Source organism: Cynocephalus volans, chromosome 11 (assembly GCF_027409185.1).
Source record: "Cynocephalus volans isolate mCynVol1 chromosome 11, mCynVol1.pri, whole genome shotgun sequence".
NCBI classification, from domain to species: Eukaryota; Metazoa; Chordata; class Mammalia; order Dermoptera; family Cynocephalidae; genus Cynocephalus; species Cynocephalus volans.
Genome location: NC_084470.1, coordinates 52,860,321 through 52,883,113, shown reverse-complemented (window position 1 = coordinate 52,883,113; position 22,793 = coordinate 52,860,321). Strand labels below are relative to the sequence as shown.

Below are 22,793 nucleotides of genomic sequence, written 5' to 3'. Positions count from 1 at the left end.
ATTTGTTGGCGTATAGTTGTTTATAGTAGTCTCGAATGATTCCTTGTATTTCAGATGAATCAGTTGTAATATCGCCTTTTTCATTTCTAATTTTTGTTATTTGAGTCTTCTCTCTTCTTTTTTTTGTTAGCCATGCTAATGGTTTGTCAATTTTATTTATCTTTTCAAAAAACCAACTTTTTGATTGGTTGATCTTTTGAATTGTTTTTTGGTTTTCAATTTCATTCAGTTCTGCTCTGATCTTAATGATTTCTTTCCGTCTGCTAACTTTAGGTTTGGATTGTTCTTGTTTTTCTAGTTCTTTAAGGTGAAGTGTTAGGTTGTTCACTTGCCATCTTTCCATTCTTCTGAAGTGAGCATTTAATGCAATAAATTTTCCCCTCAATACTGCTTTTACAGTATCCCACAGGTTTTGGTATGATGTATCATTGTTTTCATTAGTTTCAATAAACTTTTTGATTTCCTGCTTGATTTCTTCTTGGACCCATATGTCATTAAGTAGAATGCTGTTTAATTTCCATGTGTTTGTATAGTTTCCAGAGTTTTGTTTGTTATTAATTTCTAGTTTTAATCCATTGTGGTCTGAGAAGATACATGGGATAATTCCAATTTTTTGAATTTATTGAGACTTGATTTGTGACCTAATATGTGATCTATCCTGGAGAATGATCCATGTGCTGATGAGAAGAATGAATATTCTGAGGTTGTTGGGTGGAATGTTCTGTAGATATCTGCCAATTCCAATTGGTCTAGAGTCTTGTTTAGATCTTGTGTTTCTCTACTGATTCTTTGCCTAGATGATCTGTCTAATATTGACAGTGGAGTGTTCAGGTCCCCTGCTATTATGGTATTAGTGTCTATTTCCTTCTTTAGGTCTAATAGAGTTTGTTTTATAAATCTGGCTGCTCCAACATTGGGTGCGTACATATTTATGATTGTTATGTCTTCTTGGTGGATCAGTCCTTTTATCATTAAGTAGTGTCCCTCATTGTCTCTTTTTATGGTTTTTAGTTTAAAGTCTATTTTGTCAGATATAAGAATAGCCACTCCAGCTCGTTTTTCTTTTCTGTTTGCATGGTAAATCTTTTTCCATCCTTTCACTCTTAGTCTGTGTGAATCTTTATGGGTGAGGTGGGTCTCTTGTAGGCAGCATATAGTTGGGTCCTGCTTTTTGATCCAGTCAGCCAGTCTGTGTCTTTTAATTGGGGAATTTAAGCCTTTAACATTAAGAGTTGTTATTGAAAGGTGTTGATTTATTCCTAGCATTTTATTGGTTGTTTGGTTGTCTTAGGTGTCTTTTGTTCCTTGCTTTCTGATTTACTGTTTGGTTTCTTTGTTTGTTGGTTCCTTAGGTTGTAGATAGTGTTTTTGTTAGCTTGTTTTCTCTTCATGAATGCCATTTTTATTGTACTAGCGGGTTTATATTTTTCTTAGGTTTTTATGGCAGTGGTAGTTATTTTTCAGGAACCAAACCCAGTACTCCCTTGAGGATTTCTTGTAAGGGTGGTCTTGTGGTAGTGAACTCCCGCAGTTTTTGTTTGTCTGAGAAATATACTATTTGCCCCTCATTTCGGAAGGATAGCCTTGCAGGGTAGAGTATTCTTGGCTGGCAATCTTTGTCTTTTAGTATTTTGAAAATATCATCCCATTCCTTTCTAGCTTTTAGGGTTTGTGATGAGAAGTCTGATGTTAACCTGATTGGGGCTCCCTTATAGGTGATTTGACACTTCTCTCTTGCAGCTTTTAAGATTCTCTCTTTGTCTCTAAGTTTTGCGAATTTGACTATGACATGTCTTGGAGAAGGCCTTTTTGGGTTGAATACGTTTGGAGATCGTTGAGCTTCCTGGATCTGAAGATTTGTGATTTTTCCTATACCTGGGAAGTTTTCTGCCACTATTTTGTTGAATATGTTTTCAATGGAATCTCCATTTTCCTCCCCTTCTGGAATACCCATGACTCGGATATTTGAGCGCTTGAGGTTGTCTGATATCTCTCTCAGATTTTCTTCCATGTCCTTGATTCTTTTTTCTTTCTTTTTGTCTGCTTGTGTTATTTCAAACAGCCCATCTTCAAGTTCAGAGGTTCTCTCTTCAACTTCGACAAGCCTGCTGGTTAAACTCTCCGTTGTGTTTTTTATTTCGCTGAATAACTTCTTCAGTTCAGCAAGTTCTGCTACATTTTTTTTCAGGACATTGATTTCCTTGTATATTTCCTCTTTCAGATCCTGTATACTTTTCCTCATTTCATCATGATGTCTAGCTGAGTTTTCTTGTATCTCATTCAGTTTCCTTAGAATTATCACTCGAAATTCCTTGTCAGTTATTTCAAGGGCTTCTTGTTCTATAGGATCTAGAGTATGAGATTTATTAACTTTTGGTGGTGTACTTTCTTGATTTTTTGTATTTCTGGTGTCTTTTTTTTGGTGTTTATTCATTGTGGCAGGGGGTTTCACAGTCCACCGGTTTGAGACTAATGACTAACTAGGATGTTGCTGTGGTTGCCAATTTGGTATGGCTCCCGCCGTGACTGCTCAGTTGGCCTCTAGTGTCTTGTGTGTGTGGTTGCCTCGGGTCTTGGGCTACTCCGGGGATCCACCTTTCTGGTCAGCTTGTACTCTGCTGGGCTGGTGGATCACGTGCCACAGGGTGTGTGATCTCTGTTGAGCTTTCACTTCCTGTACAGGACTTCTCTCCGTTCCGTGTGCTGTGGCCCAGGCTGTTAGATCGTGCAGTGGCGACCCCACCGGGTGTGTGCTTTCTGTCGAGTCTCCGCCTCCCTGGCCGCACGTCTCCCCCCTCTGTGCACACTGTGCTGGGCTGGGGTGTGTCTTCTGCACCCCTCGTCTATCAGCTGGGCCTTCAAGACCCTGCTCAGCACCGCCTCGCCCAGGAAGTCTACCAGGTTTCTGCTAGGCACAGACGACCGGTCTCTCTGGGTGCCTTTGTAGCACTGTGTAGATCTTTCTCGGGTCTTGTTCACCTTTGTATCCCCCCGGTATAAACCGAGTCTAGTGCCCGCCTGCAGCCTGCTCTCCGGCAGGTTCAAGCGGACCTGGGAACTCTCCTACCACACTATTCCCAACCAGAAATTCGTTAGGCTTTTTTCCAAACTGGTGGTCGCAGAGATGGTATCTGCCTCCCAGTAACAGGAAGTTTACCAGGGCCGGAGTCCAGGGTGTGGTGGAGTGACAGTCGGCCCGTCCATACTTCCTAGCCCTCCCAACACTGGTCGGGACGCCCCACACCCCCAGCCCCGCCAGAGAACCGCGGAGGGAGTGGGAGAGGAGGCCGGCCCGCAGGGTCCGGAAAGCCCCGCGCCAGGCCAAGCAAATGGGCTCAGTGATGGCCGAGCAGGGCGGATCTGCCCGCACCTGGGAAAATGGAGGCAGCACCGGGGCAGTGAGTGGCCTGGTGGTGCAGGCGGGAGCCGCGTGGGCATCCACCCCCCCGAACAGAGCTGTGCCAGGGATCACTTACAGTGCTGTGCCAGGTCGGGCGCTCGCTCTGTCTCTGGTTTGTTGCCTTCCGTGTTCTCGGCGCTGCCGCTTCGGGCTGTTCAGTCGCGGTGCCGCTCGGGCGCTCCCAGGAATCTTCTTTAATGCCGGCCTGAAACCTCGAATCCTGAATAGGGCAGCTGGCCGCCTTCAGTGCGGCCCCAGCCTCCAGGATCCTGGCTGCATCCACAGCAGCCCTGGCGCCGTGTTCCCTGTTTCAAGACTCGCTTTTGCAGCTAAGAATCAGTTCTTTTCCTGCTCCACACTTCAAAGCTGTTGCCTGTAAATGAGGCAGCCTCTCCTGCCGGGGGCAAAGTGGCGTTGAGCCCCCACGACCGGCCAGCAGCAGCAGTCCTCCCTTAAGAGATGGCCAGAGGAAGGTCCACAAGTTTCCCGGCTGCCTGAGGCCCAGTGGCCACCTTTTCCACCTCAGCTACTCTGCGCCAGCCGCCGCAGCCGCCGCCATGTTGAAACTCCTACTAGATCCTTCTGATCAGCATTCAGGTATTCATTAATCTGCCCCATTGAAAAAACAAACAAACAAACAAAAAACACATACAAACATGTTAAAAAGTCTCAAGGCCACAAATCCCTTCTTCATAGCCATACCTCTTTAAATAGTTATTGCCACATAACTGTTGTTCCTTTCTGGACCATGTTTCCTTTTCAATCCAAGCTGTTATCTGTCCTAAAAATGCCACTGAAGCTGATCTTGCTAAGGTTACTAATGTCTTTCATGTTGCTAAACCCTGTGGATATTTATAGATGTTTTTCAGTTCTCATCTTTCGTTATCTATGTAATCTCAAAGATCAAAGGCTAAAAATCTTGCCTCCTGAATATCATTAAGAAAGGATAGATAGCATCCAACGCACACACACCCCTCTGCTTCACGAACCACATGTTTTCAAAATTACAAAACTAATTATGTATCAATAATTACAGAGAAACCATCAGGAAGAATTACAAAGTACACCAGTGAACTTTCTTGAAGCATCTTTCAATTATATTTTAAGGTATCCATTTTAATCTTGAGCCTTTAAAAAAAAAATCTGTCTTGCTTTAATTGGGTTTATGTTATTATCATCTTTCTACTCAGTATGGTTTCTTTTCTTGGCAGAGTTTTTCAATTGTTCCCACCAAAGTCTCATACCTTCTAGCCCTTCCTTTCTTCATCTACCATATCAAGCTTGACTCTTTCATCTTGGGCTTCTTTTACTTTGTTCTTAGCATTCATCTGAGTCATGTACTTTTTTTCAGTGAAATTTTGCCAATTATTGCATTAATGTCTCCTTTTCTTTTCTGCTCCAGGATCCTGTTCAGGATTATGTGTTATATTTTGTTTTCATAACTCTTTAGTCTCTTCCAGTCTGAAACAGTTTCTTTGGTCTTTGTGTATTTCATGTCGTTTTTAATTTTAAAAAGTGTACAGAGCATTTATTTTGTAGGGTGAGGCTCAACCGGGTCTAGCTGGTGTTTTCCCATTAAAACTCCATAGCATCCATTGATGACTTCCCACTTTACAAGTTGAACATTGTTGATTTGAAAGTCGGAAATCCAAAAAGTTTCAAAATCTGAAATTTGATGCCCAGGGAAATGCTCATTGGAGTTTCAGATTTTGGCAAATATTTTTGTATAAAAGACCAGATAATAAATACTTTGAGCTTTGTAGACCACATATAAGTATAGTTTCTGTTGCATAATTTTTTTTTGTTTTGTTTTCAATAACGCTTTTTAAAATGAAAAGCATTTTTTTTTTTTTTACTGATCATGAGCTACACAAAAATGGGCCTTAAGGCATTAGTTGGAATTCTATTTTTAGGGAGCACTTTCCCTTATACTGCATACATATGTATGTTATATATGTGTGTATGTATATCATTATGGACTCATGGATATTTATTTTATTAAATGGATTATAATGTGATACTACTACTAATTGAATGCTCAGATTATCCCAGATTTGGCCAGTGGGATCCCTTTAAGCTGGTTTCTGTGTCTTTTTGACCTATATCAATCATTGTTCGAGTACTTCCTTACCCTCTGACAGCATTCTTGGCTCATTTTTTACTTTTTCCATGACAGCCCTAGGATCCGTCATTTTTCCAAGGAGTCCATGGTAATTAGGAACAAAGATCAGGGTGCTCTTTGTGTTTGTTGCCAGGGGTGTCATTGTTTCTAGGCCTTCTCTATATTCAGAGCTAGAAAAAATATATATACCCGTACATACACATAAATTTATTTTTTTATATCATTGTACATGTTTTGGGGAAAAACTCATGAATTCATATTGATACCTCCAATTTTAATCTAACACCTCAGGATTCTTTCTAGCTTCTCTTTCCGTGTTTGTAAATCCCTTCTCTGAGAGAAATCTGGTAACCATTATTGCAGTATATTTACTTATGTGTTCAACCAGTTGATTTATTCCCTTGGTGTGTGACAAACTCCCATCCTCTCCTCTGTGTTACTCCAGCTCCCTTGCCACTACACTCTGCTTCCTGGGCCACCCTTGGCTCAGCATTCTCTTTTCCCTCTTTGTCTGCCTTCCTCAGACTCTGACATATTGGCTCTGGGAGGGAAGGTTAGGGGAAGTTGGGTTAAGGAAAGCAGAGTCATCTTTGGTACTTTCCCTTCCCTTACCTCTTTCTATTTCACTATTTACAAGCAGCTAGTCAATCTGTCCTGTGATTCACTAAGCATCTCTCAGATCTTTCTACCTCTCTCTGCTACCTCCATGATCCAGGCTATCACCACTTCTCACCTTGACCACTGGAATAGCTTCCTAATGGTCTTCCAAAGGCCAATTTTTTGTTCTACCAACTCCATCCTCCACACAGAGTGAACTTCATAAAATCATTTTTCTTCTTCTTACTTATCTGCTTAAACTTTTCACCAGCTTTCCATTTTTTTTTTTTTGAAGGATTGCTAATACGTTATTCAAAGTACTAGGTAGAAGTTGAAAATTGATGAGTGCTTTTAGATGTTTAAAGCAGTTAGCACATTTTTCTTAGTAAATTAGTTATGTTGGTTTATTTTATTATAATGCCTTATAGATTGTAAGCTCCTTGAAATCCTGAACTACGTTTTGTTTATCTCTTTTTCAGTTTGATACCAGGTCTGTTGATTGCAAGTTAGGACTTTACCTGCAAAGATTAAGAGGGATCCTCCTGTCCCAGGATTGAGTAGAGGGCAAGAGGTTAATAACATTAAACCCTCCTCTTTTCTAGGAGACAAATAGGCCACAAAACTGCTGCTAATAATAAAGGGAATACAGTGTGAGATCATTGTTTAGGGAAAATAGTTATTCTAATATTATAATCTTAAGAAAATTGCATCTGCATCATCATAAGCAGATTTACATGAGTATTTATTAAAAACTGAGGTTATAGAAACCGAGAATATGCATTGTGAAGCTACTTCACACACATTCTGGTGAGGAATGACAATCCCTTCCTTCTTGGAATGCCTGACAGAGCTGAACTTATTTCTCAATTTCTTTTTTCATATTCACCTCTCAGGAATGTGTCCTGGAGGTTAATGTACCCATTTGGTGATAAAGATAAGAATTATTAATGTAACCTTCACGATCTTGCATGGTTTGGCCTTTGCCTACCTCTTTTGTCCCATCTCACAATACTCATTCACTCACTCACTGTGCCTCACCCAAACTTACGTTCAGGCATTTTCTAGAATTCCCAAGCTTTTTTCTGCCTCAGGACCTGTCCCCTTGGTGTTCCCTGTGCCTGAGATGCTGTCTGCTGGCTTTTCACATGGCTGATTCTTCATCTTTCAGCTTAAGTGTCAGCTCCTTAATTAGGACATTCCTGGATCCTCTCCTTCCTTTCTGTGATTAACTATCATTTCTCTTTCTGTTTTCCCTCATAGCAGTGGACACAGCTGTATTTATTTAACTTATTTAGGCACAGTTTTTACCTTTAGAATTTCATTTCCAGGAAGATAGGAGTCCTGTTGTTCCTTTTCTGAGCATATGATAGGTGCTTAGTAGATGTCTGTTGACCGCATGAATGAGTGAGCACCGGGTGGAAGATAGCATTGCTTGATATTGAGGCAGCAGCCTGCTTCTTGTTCCCTTTGTCACTGTCTGCATTTGTTGCCTCTTACTGATTTTTCTGACCCATTTCTCCTACCCATTCTTCTACACCAGTGTGGCCCTCAGGCCAGCAGCATCAATATCACCTGGGAACTTGTTAGAAATGTTGTTTTTTGGGGCCCTAACCCAGATCTGCTGAATCAGAATCTCTGGGGAAAGGGGCCCAGTAATCTACATTTCAACAATCTTTCCAGTGATTTTGCCTGCTGAAGCTGTTAAAAAACACTGTCATGGCCTGGAGTGAAAGATGATTAATTTGTCCTTCCCACTCAAGGGTGGCATTACTGGTAGGTATTGGTAGCTGGGGGAGTGGGCCTGACTTGGGTAATATGTCTTACAGAAAGAAATGATTCTTAGAATTATTGGGATTATAGAGAATCTCTCCTGAGGAACCATAATGGGAACCAGAGAAACCCATAGGGTTAGATTGGGTAAAACAGCTCCTACAGAGGAGATAACTGGATTAATTATAATTACTGAAGCACTGAGATGAAAATGTGTCAAAAAGTGAAGAAGTCCCAGGGTGACAGAGACGCAAAGGATTATTCAAAGCCCGTTTCTACAGAGCGATGAGAGGCCCAAAAGGGTTAATCCCAGGAGCAATTCCTTCAAGAGAGAAGGGTTCTAGGAGTAACCCCAAATCAGTTTTTTCTCATTTTTTATTGTCCAGGCAAGAAAGTTACAGAAAAGAACACAGGTGGTTAATCAGTCATAGTGTAAGCAATTTACTATCTAAGGAGTCAAAAAACTAAGCTATATGAAGTACAAAAAGAAACAATGAGATATTGTCGTGGCAACACTTAGTTCCCCAAGAAACTTAAAGAAACTGCAGAGAGCAAGATGTGGAACATCCCCCAACCATTAACCTTGAAGCTTTTAGCTCACATACTTTCCCATCGTTAGGTTTAGCTGCACCAAGGATGACTGCCCTTAGAGCAGTCACTTTTGCTGTGTTACAATTTTTTTATGTACAATAGAGACTTTAGTCCTGGGAAAGTTTTCACTTTTTCTCAAGCTTAGAATTTATATGTGTAATGCTAAAATGTTAGGCTATTCCTAAGGCTACAGGGCTTTGGCCATGCTAAAATGAAAGGCTGTGGCCCTACTAAACTACTACCTATGCTAAGGGCTTTGGTCCTACTAAAACTAAGGGCTGTGGTCCTACTAAGCTAAAGGTTAAGGCCCTGTGAAATACATGTGTTTTATTAATGTTAGTATGTTCCACAAAGAAGTATGCGAAGTAGTGGTTCTCTCTGGGGTTGGGGAGCTTTTCAAGAAACATTGACTTCTTTTTCTTCTCTATCCACCCATACCTCTGTTCTGATTTGTCTTAAGATCTCCCAGGAGTCAGAAGAGAATGTGCATAGTTTGAAAAAGTTCTCAGGGTAATTTCATTTATCAAAAAACCATTCGAAAGACCAGAGAGAAATGGTTCTTAAACTTTTTCTTCTCCGGTGATTCTGTTCATGTTTTGAATAGATATGCAGCCTTCACTTTTGAATTAGTTCTTTTCTTGAAATTGCTTTTATTAAACAGACTGTAAGGAAATACAAATTCTGGAGATAACACTAAATGTTCTTTTTGAAGTAAAATTTTGAAGTGAATTTTTAACTGAACCTTTTTTTCCAATTTTAAAATGTAGTCTCAAACTCTATTTTAATAACTAAATATTTTAAAACTAAATTGCTGAAGATCGGACTTGATATTTGATTTTTTTGAATCAGGAAATACAAGCACTAATGTGCTCTTAAGACTCTGCATCTTCTCAGTTGCTCTGAAGCTCTCAACTGAGTTTGATATTCAGAAGTGACTAATTAAAAATTATTTTCTTCATGAGCTTTTCAAAATAGAAACTCTGTTAGGCTTTTGAGCAGCATTCTGAAGAAGAGGTATTCTAGTTGCCCTCATTTTGCTTTGAAATCTATTTAGAAGTAGTCTGGACAAATTGTTTACCAAGAAATTTCCCCATTGTCATTGGGTAGGGATTTCACGTCAATAGAAAGTCAGTTTTGCTGTGCCAGCTTCTCCAAGAATTGTTTAGTACTAATGAGACTTACTGTTTGCTGTGTTGAAGTCATTGTTGGGAGAATCCTAATTTGTTGGAAAAATTCTGATTGTACTGTGATCTTTAGGGACATCATTTAAAATGCCATTTTTTAATATTTGGACTAAGACAATAATGAAACAAATTGTTGTGATTTTATGAATAGCAGTTTTCTTAGATTCATTACAAATGAGTTTTAAAAACTTTCACAATTATTTAATCTGAACCAGCTTTCTTTTTAGTGAATTTGTTTTTCATATTCCTATTTTCAGATATTACTGCTACTTTTCTACCAAAACTTACACAGTTTGGATTTTAGATTTGAAGAACCCTACTTTCATATTTTCTAAACCATGATGTCTAACTTACCCACCTGTAACTTCCTTACAAGAAAGAGGAGAGACTGAAATGTTATCTGAAAGGTGCCTGAAGTAGAGTTTAATCATTCTATGGAGTTTATTCTGATATGGCTATTTCTAAATGAATACTCCTGGTATATGTTTGAAATGGAGTCAGTGATTATTAAGATGGAATTTTATAAGTGTCAATTTGATAGTTCTATGAGGAAAGGGACAATTTTTTTTTTTGAAAAGTATATAGTTAGTGCTTTACAAATGCTCATTTATTCAGTACATTTTATTTACTCATTAACTTCAGGAATGGTAGTAAATATATACGTTACTAATATAGCAAAATTTCCTGTAAATGTTTATTTCAATATAATTTTTAAAGTGTCTAAAATAGTCATTGGCATTGGAATGTAATTTCAAAAGTTATTATAAAAATAATATGGATTCACTTGAGAAATTTGAACAGCAGAGAAATAAAAGGTTGACGACTCTTCATTGCCTTTTTTCTACACCCATCTCTCAGTCCCAGTCTTAAATTAAGAGAGAGCATCTGGAGAAGGTCTTTCTCGATTTTCAATGGTAATACTTACATTTATGTTTTCCTTTCTGGCTATAATAAAGTCAGACTATCATTTTCAAAGAGATTAGAAATACTGTTTAACATTAAGGAAAAACATCTCCTTTAAAGTGTTTCATTTTGGGGCAAGATTGGGTTTTATACCAATCGACACTTTTCCTTATTTTTTCAATAAGAATAACTTTTAAAGGAAGTTCCTTCTTGGAGATAGAAAACATTTTTAATGTTTTCCTCAGACTTTCAAGAAAATGTAAATATTTTTCAAAGTCTTTTATTTTTTTTGTAGCTCTCTCCCTCTCTCCTCTCCTTCTCTCCTTCTCTTCTTCTCTTTCTCCCTTCTTTCCTCTTGACTTCATATATCTGACAATTCATCTTATATTTGATCTTTTCATTGTTAATCAAGGTTATAAATCTATTTAAAATATAAATCAGGAAGAAGGAGCTTATGTGACATTAATTATAGTGAGTGTTTTTATAAAACTGTTCCTGGCTTAAGTTTATTTTTCTCTTTGAAGTCTCCGACGTACACATGGAATACATTCATCTCTTTCTTTCTCTTAAAAACTTTTGAGGGCTTCCTGTTGCTTATGGCGTGAAATTTAAAGTTCCTAGCCTTATCAACCAACTCTTGGCTCCAGCCCGCCTTTCCAGATGGGTCATCAGGTTTTCTTCTTTCCTACTCTTACCCTTGATGTACTTATTATTATGTCTCTAATGTTTTAAAACAACTTTAGTTTTTGGTGGTAGCTGGATTATTGTTTTATTTATATTTATTTATTTATTTATTTTTATTGTTTTATTTTTAAGTTTGTTGAAAATTTACAACTTTCTTGTGCCAAAATAAGTAGTAAAGGAGCAAGGTAAGCACCTTCTACTCCTTTACACAGAAGCATGTGTTATCTGTCAGGAGAGTGGTTAATGCACTTGGAGTTGTCTGACGGATCTGTTCTCCTGTTCCTGCAGGCTTTATGTAGAATCACTCGCCATTCTCCTACCGCCTTCCAGAATGTTATTGAGAAGGTGGGACTGAACTCGGTAATAAACTCCCTGGCCTCTGCCATCTGCAAAGTTCAGCAGTACATGTTGACCTTATTCGCTTCCATGTTGTCCTGTGGGATTCATCTTCAAAGACTAATTCAAGAAAAGGTTTGACTTAGATTTCATCTATTACTGTACTTTAAAAATTGTTGTTTTCACCTAAAATTTTAGTGGTTAAACAAGTAATGTCATCTCTGTAGAATTTATTTTTCATCTCAGGGGGCCTTTTTGAACTTTGCCAAACCTCTGTGCTACAGAGCATTCAAAGAAGATGTTATAAGAGTCTTTTAGTGATTAAAATAGAAATCGAGTAAATGGCTCCTGCCTATTTGTCCCATTTTAGTAATGAAAAATTAGAAAATTTATGAGTCCTTCCTATATTTTAATATTTCTTATGCCACATCAACCTCAGCCCCCATCTCTTTTTCCCATATCCTTTGCCTTCTTTAAGGAGGGGTCTCTTTATATTCTCTGCTTGCTCTGACCTGTTCCTATTGTTTTTCTTGGCTAATACTCTGCCAATCCAAATTACCTTTAAGAGCCTCCTTTCTTTGTCTTTAACTTGGTTCCCTTCCAGTCCTTTGATATTCCTTTATTGTACTTACAGTAGAGTTTGTAAGTATTACATCCACATCACAGCATTGTATAGCTATAAATGGGTCTCTATCATAGCCTTTCTCAAAGTATCCCCTTGCTAAAGGGCTATCCCTGGACCAGCAGTATTGGTATCACGAGAGAATGTGTTGGAAATGCAGACTCTCAGGCCCCACTGCAGACCTGCTGAATCAAAGTCTACATTTTAATGAGATCTTAGTTGATTCATTTGATCTTTATGGTTTGAGAAGCCTTGCCTGAGTGTATTAGTCTTCAGTGAGGTGTTAACAAGTGAAAAACGTGAACCATGGTTATGTATAAGTTTGGAAAGCAGTAAGTCACAATTACAAATATTTTCTTTTTTTTTGGCAGCTGGCTGGTTGTATTAGCCCATTTCTGTTGCTTATAACAAAATACCTGGAACTGGGTAATTTATAAAGAAAACACAATTTATTGCTTATAGTTTCTGAGGCTGTGAAGTCCAAAGTGCAGGGAACACTTCTGGTGAGGGTCTTGGTGGTGGTGACAGTGACGACGGAGTATCACGTTGCAAAATGATGGAATAAAGAGAGTAGAGAGTAACCTCCTCATTCACTCTCACTTTAAAGCCCTCAGAACCACACCCCTGACCACCATTATTAATCCATTCATAACAGTATGGTCCTACAATCTAGTCACCTCTTCAAGGCCCCACCTTTCAATTACGACATATGGATTTCTCACCCTCAGCAGTCACAGTGGGAATTAAGCTTCTAATATATTGACTTCAGGGGACACAATTCAATCAACCCACAGCACCGGTTTGGGGATCCGAATCTGTGGCTGTGGTGTTATAAGGCTGCTCTGTAACCAACTAAGTTAACCAGCCAGCTCCAAATATTTTCAACCGTATAACTTTTCCCAGTTTTTTATATCCTAATGTGTAATGTGAATCTTCATGTGGAGAAGGTAGTATGCAGCATTCTTTAAACCAGTCATCCTTTTTTTTTCCCAAGTGGGAGAGGTACACCTTTCAAATCCAAGTTTTGCAACACATGGTAAAGGTAATGCTGCTCAGAAGGGTAGAATGGAGCCACTTAAATACACTGTTTACCGTCATTCTTCTGCATTAAATGCAGTACATTGAATTTTGGTTTTTACAATAAAAGTTAAATTTTCAGTAGCTGTTATGAATAACTATCAGACTTACATAGTAAACTTGATCTGTGAAAGTCCAAATAGAGAGTAAACCACATTTTGCTTTTATTCTAATAATTCTGATTTAGATTCTACTAAGAAGTTTATGCCTCAGAGAAAGTGTTTTTTCAACAATCTATGTGTCTAGTTTTTGCTATTAAATTTTCCAAATTATTAAATGTGTTATAATCATTGTATTAGAAAAAGTAACACTTGAGTAGTTTTACTGTGTAAGTTGTGGTAATAGAGGCTGAGAGTTTTAGCAGAATTTTTTTTTCACCCTCAGCACAGGCATGGATTGATTAAGCTTCAAATATAGCAGCATTTGAGAAAGGCAGTTAAATAAGGTGCATTAATTAATATGATTTTTAATTGTTTTATAATGTATAACTACTGTTCCATGTATCTTAAAGAAATGAACGAATGAACAGTTAAATGTATGGAATAATAAGTAATCTTTTGCTTTTGATTAGTATGGGTATTTTTTAAAAGGTTCCTATTGTGGTAGAAAATACATAACAAAATTTGCTATCTTAACCATTTTTAAGTATACAGTTCAGTAGTATTAAGTATATTCACACTGTTGTAAAACAGATCTCCAGAACTTTAACATCTTGTCAAACTGAAACTCTATACCCCTTAAACATTTTGGCAGGTAAGGGGAAGGGCTCCTGGTTATTCTCTGCACTGACACTGGTAGCGTGGGGACAGGTGCCTCATTACTGGTGAAAGGTGGTGAAGGATGCAGGCTTCCCATTCTGCCTTTTCTGATACCATCATGGCAGGGAAAGGGAGGAGGAGCTAGTTACTGCTATATACAGGTAGATGTCCAGGCTCCTCATGTGGTCTCTTCTGATGCCATGGCCGCAGAGGGGTTTTTGCTATTGCCAGGTTGAGATGAAAGTCCCAGCTCTCCACTTGGTCTTTTCTGATACCACTCTGGCAGAGGACATTGTTGGGGTGTCTTGTTATAGTCACATGAAGTTGGAATTCTAGGCTTCCTACTTGCCCTTTACTGATGGAGCTGGGGATGTGGATTTTCCATGGTGGTTGGTTGAAGTAATGTAGCTATTGTCTAAAAGTTTTCTGTCAAGTCAGGCTGCCCTTTTCTTGGTCTTTTGACTTGAGAGCTGGTTTCTCTTGTGTATTTGCATATGTGTAACTGTTGTTGTTTCCAGGCTCCTGTATTCCCCAGCACCCAATCTGGGGTATATCAGGCAAAAAGACAACCCACCAAGCATGTTGCTGTGTTGACCCTCAGGTCCTGAGATTCCTATCTGGTGTCTCTTCTCTCCACCCTTCAGTCTTATATTTATTTTATATATGATATCCAGGGTTTTTAGCCATACTTAGTGGTATGAATAGGGAGAAGTGCATCTTCTCTCTCGTCTTCTAGTTTTTAAAGTGTATCTGTGACAGCTCAATAATGTACAATGAACTTTTATTTAGAATGCAAGGTTCTGTTTTTTATTAATTAAAACTGCTTGCCATTTATTGAACCTTTATTATGTGCCAAATGCTTAGCGATTTGCAACTCTGGGTCTTTCACAGATGAGTGTTAGTGTGTTGAGTAATTTTGTTAAGTTCATGGAGGATATAAATGCTGGATACCAGTGTTCACACCCTAACAGGAGGGGTAGACAATAAACAAGGATAGAGAATACTTTTGGATAGTGTCAGTGTTCTGAAGAACATAAAATGGGTTAATGTGATAGAGTGACTGCAAGGGGCAGTATGGAGGAGGGGTGGAAGCAGACAGTTAGCCTGGTTGCGGCGGGGGAGTTAGGGAAGGCCTCTGAGGAGGTGCAGTCTGGCCCCGAATGAAAAGAAGGAGCGCACTGGGTGAACATCTGGGGGAAGAGCTTTGTGGTTTAGCTTCCTTGAAGTGCGAGAAATCTCAGCGAGATCAGGAAGAGAAGGAAAACCAGCACATGTGGAGCATAGCAAGCAGGGAGGAAGGGATGTGGGAAGAGTCTGGGAATTTAGGATACCTGGATCATGTAGGGTTGTGAGACTGGCCTTTCTAAGGGGTTTTAGCATAGTGGATATTATTTTTACTTAAAGAAAAGTATGTGTCTGAGGGAGCGGGTTTGCCAACCTTAATATTGCAAAATTGAGGTCTTCTTCAAGTGTCTGGTTGTTGATAGGTTAGAATGAGTAGAAGAGGAAGAGACCTGGAGCAAATAGAAGGTATATTGCTTCCTGCTGGACAGGGAGAAAGCACTGCACATGTATTTTTTGGGGAACCAACGCTTGTACATAGCCTTTTTTATTGAAATTCAGTCTCGTAAAATGTCCATTCCTTTCCTTTTAAATAAAATAAATTACTGTTTACTGAAGAAAATTTAGAAGAGTCTAAAGACAAAAAAATATCAGCTGTAATCCCACTATGTAGAGATAATTATTATTAATGTGTTGGTATATCTCTTTTTTAGTTTTTTGTCTGTGTGTCTATTTTATGCACACATTTACAAGTCAAAAATGTGTTGATTTATCTTGATATTTTCATGAGTATTCTGTTATTAAATATTCCTCAAGAACATTTTTTTAAAGAACTTGTTATATGATTTATTTTGTGAAGCTCCAGCAATCTAACTCTTTCCCCACTATTGAGCTGTTGTCTTCCATTTTTTAGTTCGTACTCACCCTGGTACAGTGAACATCTTGTTACACGCATCTTTGTGTTCACCTCTAATAGATTACCTCAAGTGTTACGACATTTATAAGGCTCTGCATAAATATCGCTAAATTGTTCTCTAGAGAGGTAGATGATGTGTGGACCATGTGCTTGTAATTTAGACAGTAGTCATTTAAGCCAGTGGTATATTTCTCTTTTAATAAAACCTAGAGTTTAGGATTATTTAATTAGCAGCGTATTTCATGTTTTCATAGTTGTTTGCAGTTAAAAGTTAATCTCTCTGATTTTCCATTTGAAATATGACACTGTAGCCAGGTGTTCATCTTAAACTACATTAACTAAACGGTATAGTTTATTCCCTTCTGAATCATGCTCATTTTCTTTGAGTGACTATTTATGTACTGAAGGAATTTGTTCAGTTTATCACCTGCATTAGCTACTTGGGTATCGGTGTCCTTAGATGATCATTGTCCAGCAGCTTTTTACATCAGCAGCCACTTGCGTAGTTGGCCTTGATTTATTTTGTGTCATCATGTATAAAATGATCTGCTTTCCCACAGTTGTGCTACATGACAGAAGATTTCTTTATCTAAAACAAGTGTTATTTCCATACACTGTGATGTAAAAAGTGAGCGATCACAGCCATGGTGAGAGGAGACTCTCTTGAGTTTACAAATCATGTATTCTTCATATTCCAGTAATTGAAGAAATTAAACAAAATAAAAAGTTTTTGAGAAACCATTTTTCCAGTTTTTTCTCCAAACACTTGGGGAATTTTTAAAAAATCATTGGTAGATGGCATTTTATATGTGATTCTTGAATCATTGCTAGATGTAGGGAATTGATTATCTTTTTATAATTCAGATGCTCGAATAACTGAACAAGAGGTTTCTGGAAGGCCTGACCAGGTGTATGAAAAAACCTTGTAGGTTAGGTGTGAGTTTATTTATTAATCTTTGCTGTGTAAACATTTTTCTTTTTCTGGTTTACTTTGTAGTTAAATTTTTCTGGTTTTCCCAAGCTGTTTATGTATCCTGAAATACTCAATTTTCAAAATAAGGGAATGGAGGAGTTTGAAAATTCATGAATATTTCTTGGGGAAATATTCATGTTTATTGGGGAGAAAGATACTAGATGAGGTCATTATAATTTTCCTTAATTATAATATCTAAAAATTTAAAGTAGTCAATGCTAAGTTAATTTAATTTTTTTTTTTTTTAATTTTATTTTGTCGATATACATTGTGGCTGATTATTGCTCCCCATCACCAAAACCTCCCTCCCTTCTCCCCCCCCCCCCTCAACAATGTCCTTTCTGTTTGCTTGTCGTATCAACTTCAAATAATTGTGGTTGTTATATCTTCTTCCCCGCCCCCGGTTTGTGTGTGTGTGTGTGTGTGTGTGTGTGTGTGTGTGTGTGTGTGTGTGAATTTATATATTAATTTTTAGCTCCCACCAATAAGTGAGAACATGTGGTATTTCTCTTTCTGTGCCTGACTTGTTTCACTTAATATAATTCTCTCAAGGTCCATCCATGTTGTTGCAAATGGCAGTATTTCATTCGTTTTTATAGCTGAGTAGTATTCCATTGTGTAGATGTACCACATTTTCCGTATCCACTCATCTGATGATGGGCATTTGGGCTGGTTCCAACTCTTGGCTATTGTAAAGAGTGCTGCGATAAACATTGGGAAACAGGTATACCTTCGACTTGATGATTTCCATTCCTCTGGGTATATTCCCAACAGTGGGATAGCTGGGTCGTATGGTAGATCTATCTGCAATTGTTTGAGGAACCTCCATACCATTTTCCATAGAGGCTGCACCATTTTGCAGTCCCACCAACAATGTATGAGAGTTCCTTTTTCTCCGCAGTCTCGCCAGCATTTATCGTTCAGAGTCTTTTGGATTTTAGCCATCCTAACTGGAGTTAGATGGTATCTCAATGTGGTTTTGATTTGCATTTCCCGGATGCTGAGTGATGTTGAGCATTTTTTCATATGTCTGTTGGCCATTTGGATATCTTCCTTAGAGAAATGCCTATTTAGCTCTTTTGCCCATTTTTTAATTGGGTTGCTTGTTTTCTTCTTGTACAGTTGTTTGAGTTCCTTATATATTCTGGATATTAATCCTTTGTCAGATATATATTTTGCAAATATTTTCTCCCACTCTGTTGGTTGTCTTTTAACTCTTTTAATTGTTTCTTTTGCTGTGCAGAAGCTTTTTAGTTTGATATAATCCCATTTGTTTATTTTTCCTTTGGTTGCCCGTGCTTTTGGTGTCGTATTCATGAAGTCTGTGCCCAGTCCTATTTCCTGAAGTGTTTCTCCTATGTTTTCTTTAAGTTAATTTAATTTTTATCAGATTGTATTTACGACTTTTATGAATTTTAGGATTTGCATGAAAAAATTTTAGGATTTACTGTAGAAAATTCAGAATATGTAGAATAGAGAACACAGAAGGCTGAAGTTTTGGGGTTCTGGTCAAAATGGTGGAATAGACGGTTCCCAGCGTCACTCTCTCCCACAAATCAACCAAATTTACAACTATAAAAATGTAACATTAGCCTAGCTGGGGCCGCTGGAGCTCAGGGGAAGAGGAGGAGAAACCTACAGAGTTCACGAAGGCGGGAGAAACCATGATGAGAGAAAGAAAAGCTGCTCTGAGCATTTTGGGCCGCAACTGCTTCAAGGCTCTAGCTCCTGAGCCCATGGAGCAGGAGCCGGCAGAAGCCACAGCTGTGTCCTTCAGATGGAGTTACTTGGAGGAGGAAGGGGAGAAGAGGGCCTTGGTGGCCCCCAGGACAGCAAGACCACTAATAGGGTTCCCATGGACCCACGCAAGAGTGAAGAGCCAGAACAAATGAAAAAAGGGAGCCATTCAGAGGCCAGTGAGTCATTGCAAGGGACCGGCGCAGGGCCCATCCCATGGGAACTGTTCAGAGCATGGGCGGTGGGTGAGATGCGAACACCAGGAGAACACTGGGACACAGCAGGTACAGCCAATCCACTCCCCAGTCAGCATAGGACCACTCAGAGGAGAATGGTCAGGAATGCAGAATTGCATGGGGTACAGTTTGATGAAAAAACTCAGGCCCAGATCAGAGATTCTACAGAACACAGATCCACCGGGTCTCTGGAGAGCCAGAAGTACCTATAAGATCAACCATTAAACCCTGAGCTGCACAAAAAGCCTTCCCAAGGGAAACAGCAGCAAAGTAGCAATTTAAACAACCACACAGCTCAAGTACTGGTTCCCACAGGAAGGTCCCCTGTGTGAGAAGCAAAGGACAAAAAAATTAGTTCTGGCCCAGGCACACCACCAGCACCTTGGGGCCTGCCTGGGAACTGGAGGCTTGGATCCGGGGACCAGACCCCATTCCCACTTCCAGGCACACCGTGCCAGCACCTCAGAGCCCACCCAGGGACCCAGAGCATGGAGAAGGGGACCGGACCTCTTTCCCACAACAAGGCAAACCATGCCAGTGCCTCGCACCCTGCCTGGGGACCTGAGGCTTGGAGAAGGGGTCTGGACCTCTCTCCCACAACCAGGCACATGGCGCCAGCGCCTTGGGTCTCGCTCGGTGACCTGAGGCATGGAGAAAGGGACCAGCCACCCCTCCCACAACCAGGCACATGGCGCCAGCATCTTGGGGCCTGCCCAGGGACCAAGGGCATGGAGAAGGGGACCAAATATACCCCACAACCAGGCATACCGCCAGTGCCAAGGAGCATACCAGAAATAGCACCTCCACGTGGGTGGCCTAACACAGCCACCACAATAACCATGGCTGGTGCAAAAGTGGCTAGATGCTACAGCCACCACACAGACGGTCCACCAACCACTGGAGTGCATTCACACAAGAAGAGTCACCAGCAGAGATAAAGAAAAGAAGATGATGTCTCTTCCTACAAAACCCATTTCAGAGTGACAGAAGAAGCATCTGCTCTGTGGTAATATTGGGGGACCTGATCACATCTCTCAGCATTGGACAGATCATCTAGGCAACAAGTTAACAGAGTAACTATTATTCTTTCAGAAGGAGAGAAGAAATCTAGGGCAAGTAGAGGAGGGAGGGGGAGGGAATGGGGGAAGGGGAGAGATTGGACAAGGGGCATAAAGAATAATTACGATTTATAACAATATATATGCTAGTAATATTAATTTAATCAACATATTTCAATGTTCAACCCCCAAAATATGTATAATCAATTTTGATTCAATAAATAAAATTTTAATAAAAGGCTGAAGTTCTTACCTTCTGAGGTAATCTCTAAAAATTTTAATGTATATTCTTTCATGTTCATATTTACTGTACATATATGTACATATGAAGATACTTCAAAAAGTTCATGGAAAGATTCATTATTATCTTTTAGTTCTATTTTTTCATGAATATACATATACATAGGGCTGAGCCCGTGGCGCACTCGGTAGCGTGCTGCACTAGCAGCGCGGCGACGCTCCCGCCGCCGCGGGTTCGGATCCTATATACGGATGACCGGTGCACTCCCTGGCTGAGCGCCGGTCACGAAAAAAAAAAAAAAAAAAAATGAATATACATATACATATATATATATATTTACATATTTCCCCCTTCCCTACCGTCATCATATGTACTATTAGAGTATTTTTACAGAAATTGGATCAACTGTTTATTGTTTGGTAAACCATATTTTTCCTGTTTAAATGGTGTGTTAGGGAATTGTGTATCTAAGTCAATTAATGTAACTCTTCAATATAATTTCAAAAGATTATGACAGTTCATCATATAAAGGTTTCAGTTTATTCCAACAGTTCACTACTGCACACTTAAGAATTTCCTTTTTTTTTGCCATGGAGAACATTCTTATGGCTAAATCTTTTGCATGGACATTCTTAATTATTCCCGTAGGATGAACTTTTAAGTAAAATTGCTAGGTTAGCCTCATTTTTTAAAAAATTGCAACATAGTTGATTGTACATTTCTGTAGGGTACAGAGTTGAATATCATTACTTGTGTGCTCAAATCAGGATAATTAGTATATTCAACATTATACAGCGTAATAGTTTTTTGTGTCCCTTTACCAATTCCTCCCCAGCCCCCTGCCTTCCTCCCCCCTCCCCCCTCTCCCCATCCCTATCCCACCTCTGGTAACCTCAGTTCTGTTCTCTCCCTTTGAAAGTTCAATGTATTATGGTCAGCCTCGTTTTAACAAAAGTCCTTACGCTTTGGTTTTATATAAAAATTGCTAATAGCTACAGTGCCAGTGAAAAGTGTGATGACATTGCACCCTAAATATATATATGTTTCTTTTTTCTTTTTTTTTTTTTTTTGTCTTTTTCGTGACCGGCACTCAGCCAGTGAGTGCACTGGCCAGTCCTATATAGGATCCGAACCCGCGGCGGGAGCGTCGCCGCGCTCCCAGCGCCGCGCTCTCCGGAGTGCTCCACGGGCTTGGCCCTAAATATATATATCTTTCAAATGTGACCAAAATATTGTGGTATAGAGCTTTATTAAGTGCATGATTACATTCCTTTATTTCCTTCAGTTTACTTTTCTATCTTTAAAATTTTCAGCCAAGATACTTAGAGGTCATATGGTAAATTATGTTTTGTTTTTGTTTTTTTTTTTTCATAATCTCCATCTTTTTAAATTTGGCGAACCACAGTAAGTTATTTTTGGGTTGTTGAAAATTGTGGCTCTGTTCTAAATTTGGCCCAGAAATCATGGCAGGTGCAAAATCTGCTTTTTCTTCTAACATCAGATCAGTGTTATCAGAAGAAGGTGACTGTTCTTAGAAGTTAGAAAATCTAAACAGAAGTAGAACAGAATCTAAAAAAATTTTTGTTTGTGACAGTATGGTGGAGTAGGTATTCTGCAAACCCTCACTCTAAAAAACTTAGACATGCTGGGTAGTTCTGACAAAGACATGCCTTGGTGGGTAAAGAGAATGGGAGTATCCTGAGGCTAACAATGAAGATGAGGTGAAAATCAGAAGTGCTACTGTGAGAGTGCTAGCGCGGCAGCCCGGGTTATCAAGGAACGTGCGTGTGTTTCCAATAAAGAGTTTCAAACATGAAAAACAGTATAACTGCCCCACATATCCCCATTATCAACAATTTTTAATACAGGACTAATTTTCGTTTATACCCCCTCTTCATTTATACATGGGTACTTCAAAAAGTTCCTGGGAAAATAGAATTGAAAGATAATACGATTCTAATCATGGACTTTTTTGAAATACCCTCATACTTAATTTGTATGCAGTCCTCCCTCTGAATTATTTTGAAGCAAAACCAGACAACATATTGTTTTGTTATTCATGTGTATCTGTAGAAGTAAGGATGCTTTAAAAATAAGTACATTCACAATCTCATTAAACACCAAAAGATTTCCAAGTTCTTAATATAGCCACATACCCAGTCAGAGTTCACATTTTCTTGACTGTTTCATAAATGACTTTTTAAAGATTGCTTGAGTCGGGATCAAACCATGTTTCTATTTCAGGTTGATTTGTCTCTTAATTCCCTTTCAATATGTATAGGTTCCCTTACATCTTTTTTCCCCCTTTGAAATGAATGTGTTAAAGAAACTAGTCATAGTTCTACAGACTTTTCCACATCTGGATTTTGCTGATTGAATCTAGCAAACCGCATAGACAATATGGTGTTCTTTAACATTCTTTAACATGTTACTCCTGTATTTCTTGTAAATATGTAGGCTTATAGGTTTGTTCACATTCAAATTTGAATTTTTTGGGAAGCAAAGATGCTTCATTAGTGGTATGTG

At 39.1% G+C, this 22,793-nt stretch overlaps 1 protein-coding gene across 1 annotated transcript in view; it reads left to right on the top strand.

Annotated features, from left to right (window-relative positions):
* Positions 1–22,793, top strand: part of ULK4 (unc-51 like kinase 4) — a 574,722-nt gene that overhangs the window by 124,049 nt on the left and 427,880 nt on the right. Inside the window, exon 21 of the mRNA XM_063114672.1 lies at positions 11,540–11,722. Coding sequence (XP_062970742.1) covers positions 11,540–11,722 — 183 coding nt within the window. The remainder of the gene's footprint in view (positions 1–11,539; positions 11,723–22,793) is intronic.